The sequence below is a fragment of the Microchirus variegatus genome, assembly GCF_963457635.1.
Source record: "Microchirus variegatus genome assembly, chromosome: 23".
Taxonomy (NCBI): Eukaryota; Metazoa; Chordata; class Actinopteri; order Pleuronectiformes; family Soleidae; genus Microchirus; species Microchirus variegatus.
This window is the reverse complement of record NC_139824.1, coordinates 14,212,865-14,221,564: the sequence shown is the minus strand read 5'-3', so window position 1 is coordinate 14,221,564 and position 8,700 is coordinate 14,212,865. Positions and strand designations below refer to the sequence as shown.

Genomic DNA, 8,700 nt, shown 5'->3' with positions numbered 1-8,700 from the left:
TCATGTTTGTTTTGAATCGATATTCCATATTCACACTGTATTTCAGTCCCTGTTAATACGACTAATAAATATCAAATATTAAAGGTGCAATACGTAATAAATCTAAAGCAACTGGCCATAAAATCCTCCTAATATGTCACAGAGACTCAGGAATAATGTTCATATAACAAACTGAACTCACCAACAACAACAGTACAGACAAAATATTTGCATTAAAAATATATATTTTGCAGACTGCAAATCATGTTTATGTTTTGAAATAATGTTTTGCCATGTGGCGCCACCTACCGCCGTCAGTCAGTGGAGCCTCTGCTGCCGAGCAACCACGGGTTGCCAGTTACGTCAGAAAACGAAACCTTAAAAGACCTCGGTGTTTTGAATTTGAATGTAGTAACCGTTTTTGGCCACATTCTTACATATGGCGCCTTTAACTACTGGAGCAGGAAGAAGTTGGTCTTTACCCCACTTTCCCAAAAAAGGTCACAGTCATTTCCACAGGTGTCTTCATCCTGCACACAGCCTCACATTAATGTCACAGTCATTAGTGTTTATCTCTCTGAAGCGCTAATTATAAAGGCCCAGCTGTGCGTCTGCACTGACCTGCTGCAGGCTCCCGCAGAAACACTGCATATTTAATGAGTCGACTGTTACTAACGCACCTATAATAAGTCTTTCAGTGGAAAAAATAATGTTTTCTGACTTAAGCGCAGTGATGATGGACGTGGACGCATGTATGGAAAGAGGGAACAGTTAATAAAGATGAAAATCAGAATTAAAACGACTGCCCCGTCCCAGTCGTTCTTGGATTAAAAAGCTGAATGTGGAAAAACTGTCTCTTGTTCTCCTGTGTGTTTTGTCTACTTACTGTTCCTGGTACAGCGACCTTGTGTTTGGTGAAAGTCAAAGTTCTTCTTCTTCTTCTTTTTGATGTTGTTGTCCAGTCTACATGATGGAGCACGTGAAGCCGCAGCACTCCTTCAGCAGGGTGAGGCCCGTCTTGGCGAACGGAGAGGACGTCTGTTGAGCCCTGGACGGCACTCGTCTGGTCCCCACGCCTGAAAAAAAACAACAAAGGAATCAAAACAATAGTGGTGTGGTGGGAAAGGACAACATTTAATTGCAGGTGTGGTAAGAGCTCGTAGTAACCTGTATTTCCACTGCAGAAAAGGAGCTGCTGGGACTTTTTTTTTTTATGTGAGGAGAAATTAAAAGCTGTGATGGAGATCAGCAGATTCAACACTGCACACATTAATTATTCGCTTTGCTGCTTTAAGGGTGAATTCCAATTCCTTGCTTAACCCTCAATCTCAAAAATGTGCGCTCCCTCTAGTGCAAGTGCTGTCCCGATTCTCAGAAAAATGAAGTTGAGGGTCAGGTTTAAGGGCTGTATCGCCCTCAATATTGAGATTTTCCGAGACCACCCTTGGGAGCAAGGGCTACCCAGAATGCATTGCGTGTTTTCACACAACAAAGATTGCGCCGAAAGCAGCGAAACGAGTACGCTACAAATTCATTATTTTCTTTGTTAATAGAGATATAAAAATGATGAAAACCATTGTATTATCTTAGTTTAGGCCCATATTATGGATTACTGACGTCATTGTTGCGTAATATTTATTTGTTATTTTACGATCTTTTGTCAATAGTCGGCCGGTGCGGACAAGCGATGGTTTGCGATCGTTTACTTTTCAATAAGTCGTGGTGTGTGGTAACTGTCAGCTGAATATTTGTATGAGTATCATCTTATAACTCACTGACAACCTAATAACTTGACTGACAAACGGATCGTAATAAATGATCGTGACGTAAATGTGTTCTTCTTCTTCTTCTTCTTCTCTTTTGGAGTTGACAGACTGGACGCAGCTTTGGCGTTATTCTGCCCCCTACAGTCTGGAGACGTATCTGTATTTAAGGGGTGTCCCATTTCTAAGCGACAAAATAACCCTCAACACTTGGTTTTGAGGGCCAGTTAAGATTAAGGGTTGAGCTTGAGGGTTAAGATAGGAATTGGAATTGGCCCTAACATTTTGAAAAAGGCAAGTTTTTTTTATTAACATTTAGTTCCTGGTTCCTGTGGTGAAAACACACACAATTCCTGGGATCGTTTCTACTTCCTGATTCTTAAAAGCTAAGCTTAAAAGGAGGAAAGTACATTTAGTACAAAGTACGTGTCACTGAATACTTCCTCCTCTGCTTCTTAATCTCATCATCACTTCTCAGCACGTTGATGGTGAACACAGATACAGATTGCGTTATGCGTCGTTACCTGTCTTCATTCTTTTTTGGGGGAATTTGGACTTGAGAAAATCGGCCATTTCTTTATCTTCTTCCTTCTCCCTGTAGAGGAAATAAGACAAACATGCATGAAAATCAAGATTACACAACATGCACATGTCAAAGTCTTCTTTTCCTTCTTTTCTCTCTTTGTCTATTTTTACAAAATGAGCTTTAACCTACGATGCTTTCCTGTGGTGGTGCAGGAGTGTCAGAATGGATCCGTCACAGGAGCACTAAATAGATGCAAACCATTGGCACCACCTGACGCAAGCTAATATATCTTTAATTGGAATGGCTCTCTGCTGTGCACGCTGGATGTCAGCGAGCTCTCCACAGCGCCTGAGCCTCAGGAAACTTTCCAGGGATTTAATGAGGAACAGCAGCAGGCTGTGGCTTCGAGGAACGGTGAATATGAACGATAATTACCGTAGACTCAGTTCTTTACCAGACATTAGGTTTTATGAGCAGCGGCCGTGATCAGCCAAGGATTTTATACTTCAGTATGAAAGAAAGTAGTAGAGGTATGGCTCAGGCTAACCTGAGTCGTTCAAACTCCACGTCATCTACGAGGTAATCTCTCGTCTCGACCAGTTTGTGGATCTGCTGCAGCAGCTCGTCTTCCTTCTGCCGGTCATCGTTGGACTTGTCGTTATCTACGGCACAAAAGAAGAAGAAGGAGATGAAGGAGGAGGAGGAGGAAACTTAATTTGTTGAGAGCTAAATGAGAAGATCGACACGTTTGAAGCTCGTGGCAGGATGAAAAGCCTGGAAGCTTTTCATTTAAAGTTCACAGAGTGGTCCTGTTGCACATATATGTTAGTTATGGAGGTCTACTTACATACATTAACTTTTTATGCTCAAAAACCTCCTAGTTTCTGTAAACGAGCCGATAGAAATCTGTCTTTTCTGACGCTCTCCTCAGCCACGATATTTCAGACATAAATCTCACCCCCCGGACTAGTGCCCGGACCAGGACGATCTGCTGTTCCGGAGAACCAGTGTTTACGTAACCGGACCGGGTTTTTTCAGAGATCTCGCTGAGCCCGAGATTACAATAAAACACAGCATTCTCAGCAGTGGCTGAACTGTTTGTTTAGAACCTTCAGGGCTTCTTAAACAAGGTAATGACGCAGATACACACTTAAAAAACAGTGTTAACTGGAACTTCCAGTCTAGGTCCGCTTTAACTCTTGAAAAAAAATTTGCTTTTTCTTCTTCTTCCTCACATCTTCCACATATCCACAGCCAATAATACTCAGACAGGGAAAAGGTGTTGAGGAGTGCTACCTGGTATGGACACCAATTTGTGCAGCTCCATCTTCAGACGAGTGATTTCCTTGCACAGCTGAATGTCGTCCATCCTGTGAAATAAAACACACACAGAGACAGAAACGTTTATGGACGCTTGAGACGTCGGGAAAATAGAAATGTAAAGAGAGAAATCTCAGATAGTTGCTGATCTTCTATTTCCCCACAGGGAGAAAAAGTCACAATCTCTTCTCAGCATCACACTCAGATATCAGACAGCTTTCACTCTGAGTCTGTATCTCACTTTCTTACTCAAACAGAGGATCATTACTGACACTGAGCCGGGATTGAAAAACCTTCTCCTTCAGAGCGTCTGGATCTGTTTTGCATGTACAGACACTGATAAACTGATAAATGCACATCACACACACATTCATCACGTCTCTCCACAGATGCGTCGCTGTAGAAATGGCCATAAGGTCTGGAATACTAAATTCTAAACTCTCCACCCTCTTCACTTCTCTCTTTAATTCTCCCACTTAATCTGCTCGAGAGTGTGAGTGAGTGAGTGTCTTTCTTTCAGAGGAGAAGACGAATACATAAACATCCAGGCAGTAGAGTTAGGACAATGACATTTGAAAGGGTCAGGATGGGGGCGTTAGTTCATGGGTTAGTTCATGTACACTCTTAGAAATAAAAGTGCTCAGTAGAACCATATAAGGTTCTTCGGCTTGTCCTCATAGGAGAACCCTTTTTGGCTCCATGTAGAACCTTTTTTTTAATAAAGGTTTCACCTGGAACCCTTTTGGAGGGTTTTAACGCTTTTAAAACCCTTTATTCAGGGGTTTTAAAGGGTTCTCTGGATCAAAATGGTTCTTAGAAGAACCATTAATGTTACAAAGAACCCTTGAAAAACCCTTTCTTCGGGAAAAGGGTTTTTCAGAAGCAAATGGTTCCAGGTAGAACCTCAGCCCTAGAAGAACTCTTTTGGAACCCTATTTTCTAAGAGTGTACTCCACAATGTACTAATTCAGTTTTTTTTTTATTTAAAGACACACTATGCAACACTCCTTCTCCGTGTGTTGATGTTGAGCCTCTGTTTTGGTAGCTTTACGTTTACTGCAGGAAATGCCCTGTCCTTTATACAAGAATATAGAGTTGTTTTACCATAAATTCAAAGGTACTTTTTTGAAAGTTCAAATTTAAAGAAGGGCTTTTTGGTCAGAGGCAGAAAATGGTTTAAAGCACGTGTCAAACTCAAGGCCCGGGGGCCAGATGTGGCCCGCCACGTAATTTTATGTGGCTCGTGAGTGATTAATTGATCTTAAAAATCAGTGTTAAAATAGGTCTATGCTGCTTTAAGGTGAGCGTTGACCATAAACTACAATTTCCCGCAATGCATGGCGATTGCGTTACCCGCAAAGTGACGGAATCCCGCCACTAGTTCGCAGTGTATCATTGTATATGCATCATACATCGAGTGAAATTGAGACTGAGGCTGTAATCGCAGCATTATATTTGGTTACATACAGAATAAATATAACTAAATTTTAGTCATATTTATTCTGTATGACAGTTACATTTGGCCCTTTGAGGGTAACCATCATGCTGATGTGGCCCTCAGTGAAAATGAGTTTGACTCCCCTGGTTTAAAGCTTTCAGTCGAAGGCGACTCTTCTCTGGATTTACTCCCAAGCACAGATTGCTCTTTGGCCAAAGAGGCTTCAGACGGAGAGAGATAAAACAAATATTAAGGTTTAATATCGGTCTGGCATTTATGAGACGGCGCTCGAGCCACAAAAGGATTCTACGACGACTCGATGCGTTTTTTTAATCTTTCCTCGTCTGGCTTTGTCATCGATGCATTATTCATAGGTTTTTTGATGTGCTGTTCACGCAGTTATTGCGTAAAATATATGTCACATCTCTAAACTTATACTCAGAAACAGCAGCAGTGACTGCATGGTTTCTAACTGTTCAGGATTCAAGGTCGTTCCACTCACATGTATCTGAGCTCGGACTCCCTCCTGACCAGGACGTCTCTGATCCTCTCGATCTTCAAGAGCTCGCCCTCGATGTCGTCGGCGGTGATGGTCGAGTCGGCCATGGACACCACATCGTCCTCTGAGGGTGTAAAGAGGAAAATTTCTTAAATCAGAGACAAACTATAGCTGCATACGGCAATAAACAGCTGCAGCAGACGTGGTTTAAAAAACGCTGCTTTATTCGGTGCAAAGTGGAGCATCACGGCAAATATTGCAATGTGTTATGCTTTGGCACAACTCTCTCTCACACACACTAACCAAAATATATCCCTAACTGTAACCATAACTAGTAATACGCATAGGTTTGTGCACCTATTATTCTAGCCTATTCTCGCCTTAACCCTAACCTTAATCTAACCACAATTTAAATCTTAGCAAGTCAGGCCTTTTATGATCGCTCTTCAGTCGTTCAGTGACACCAAATGCACAGATGTTGACACTATACTTGACAAAGCTGAAGGTTTTAGAGCAGGTTACAGACCAAACGTTAACATCCACAGAGAGGGACAGTAGTTCTTTGTGGGGGTTCTGGGTCCTAATTGGATAAAGTGGGAAAACTCAAAGCTTCTCGTAGATTCACTGTCAGAGAACCTGAGACTCTGTGAGACCCAACGTCACTGATCAAACCCTCAGGTCAGACACAGAGCTGTTGTGAATGCAAAAAAACGAAATAATCTAACTTCGCACACGGTAACTTTGCAACGCGTGGACTGATGATGAGATTGTGCGATGAATCTCAATAGGAAAACTCCCTTTCACACCCAGCAGCAGCAGCAGCAGCAGCAGCAGCAGCAACAGCAGCAGCACTGATTTCATGCAAATAAATAAGGATATTCTGCACACAGGGTTCCTCATGGTAACTAAAAGATGGATTCGGATTGGATTATCTGCTTTCTCGTTACTTCCTGTTGTTTCACCTTGTGTGATAACACATCCAGTGCCTTCTTTAACTCACCTGTGTTCACTTTAGTTTTACCCTGTCGCTCTTCGCTCACACATTTACTCCCTCCGTTCAGTATCACACAGTCCTCTCTTTGCACTGTGAGATGCCTCTGCCTCTTAAAAAACTGTATTAAAGTGCATTGTTTGACCAAATGGATCACCAATTCAAACATTAACAACAATACGTTATGTCGATGAATTATCTGCAGTAATTTAATTAATAATTTAATTGATTAAAACGGCAATAATGACCGATCCAGTTCAGCTATTTTTGCATTAGCGAAGCTAAATGTGATAAAGTGAAATGATTTATTAGGGTTAATTAGGATTCTGGGAGGCAAACCAGCTGAGCTGAACGACTGGACATCATTCAAGAACTTGAGATTGGGACAGAAGTGATGAGGAAGAGAGTGAAATGACGGATGATGGAACTGCAAACGCAGATTATTCTAAGGTATTTCCTTCTAAATGTGTGTCCTTTTTCCATTACAACACACTACAGTTCATTCGCCACTTGTACTCCTGCAGAAACCTCAAACTGAGCTGTTTTTTTTTTAAAAGAAAATGTTGAACCTGACAGCACCGGTCATGGTTTGCCGTCTTCTTCTATTGTTGGGAGACGACATCATGTTCCTCTGCAGAGCCTCTCAAGGACAGGTTATTCTGCCACTGAGCAGTTATGACTCATCTCTGTGAAACACAGCACAGCGGTTTTCTTTCTTTTTTTTTTTTTACCCCAAGAACAACCGTTCCATTCCTTTACACTTCCTCCATTCTTAACGTCTCACGGTTCTTCTCCTTTGGCCTCTCCTCATTTCTCTACGAGCTCAATTTAAAGGTTTTGCCCCAAAATTGCTCTTTTGACAATGGTCACAAAGTCAAAAGGAGAAAAGTGGGATGATGAGAATGATTGGACTGGTGGGAGACTAAGACTATGAGCTAAATAAAGGTGTGAATGCAACGCTATACAAACTTTCAGCTGACTCATCACATGAATTCACTTGGTTTTTAGCAAAAAAAAGAGAAAACGACCAGTTTTCTAAACAATTTATCCAATTACAGCTTCTGCTTTATGTGAAAATGTGTTTTATATCTGGTTTTGAATATTTACTGGGCTTTAAATAGTATGATAGTATAGTATGACGTTTTTGTAAAATTTTGGACGACATAGTATAGTATGTTTATATAATATGTATGTTATTATAGAGCAAATGGTCAAGAAAAATTCAGCTTTATAACTAATAATAATAATAATAATAATAAAACAATTGTTAGGTGTAGATTTTTATAGGAAGAGTAACTGTGAGGACCTTAATAAATTCCCACGTGTCACCCTCACAGCCAAGAAAAACAAACAAACTGTATTCTCTAACCCCTTACCCTAACCTTAACCATCACAACTACATGTCTAAACCTAATTCTAACCCCAAAACAAGGTCTTAATCCTCAAAAAAAGCAAGAAAATCCTCACAATGATAGGTTTGCTTGACAATTATTGGTCCACATAGCCTACGTAACACACACACACACACACACACGAAGAACAGACACCTGTGGATTCTTGATTTTCTTCTTCATTATCTGGACTAAAAAAAAAAACACACTGATATGTTTTATTAAGTTATTTTTCATCCAAGTCTAGAAACTCAAATCTGTTTAAACAAAGCAAATAATGCAGTAATGTCATAGATTATAAACAGGCTATATAAATAGAAAATTCCCTTGAATGAATGTCTACACTGAAGATGATGATGATGATGAAACACACTACAGCCTGCGGTGCATACTAACAGACTGACAGAGGAATAATAACAGTGCAGCAGTGTTGTTTGGTTCACCTGGTTTGCCGGTGTCACCGCTCCATTCCGTGCGCTCCAGTGAACCGTACTGATGAGCAGATCCTTGCTGTCTCTCCATCGGCTCAGCAGCAGCAGCAGAAGCAGCAGCAGCAGCAGTTCCTCTCTCCTCCTCTTTAGAGCTCCTCCAGCTGCAGATGCTGAGGAAAACGAGAAGAAGAGCCTCCTCAGGGGAGGGTCTCACAGGCTCGCCGTGTGCCGTTGTTGTCTCTCAGTGAGTCACCAGCCCTGCAGAGGCAGAGTGAGAGTTCCTGTTGCCCCACCACCACCACCACAGCCCTCCTACCCCCAGGTGTCAATGTGTCAGCATCACTGCTCGTCGTAGCCGTAGT

General features: G+C 41.5%; 1 protein-coding gene across 1 annotated transcript; it reads right to left on the bottom strand.

Annotated features, from left to right (window-relative positions):
• Positions 1-942: 942 nt before the first annotated feature.
• On the bottom strand, positions 943-8,438 carry LOC310944057 (bMERB domain-containing protein 1-like; the record flags this gene model as incomplete). Its single annotated transcript, XM_083909764.1, has 6 exons — positions 8,351-8,438; positions 5,529-5,649; positions 3,565-3,638; positions 2,816-2,930; positions 2,267-2,337; positions 943-1,055 (listed from the first exon to the last, which is right to left on the bottom strand). The coding sequence occupies exons 1-6, from the start codon at positions 8,427-8,429 to the stop codon at positions 943-945; spliced, it is 573 nt and encodes a 190-aa protein (XP_083765890.1). The 5' UTR covers positions 8,430-8,438.
• Positions 8,439-8,700: the final 262 nt, after the last annotated feature.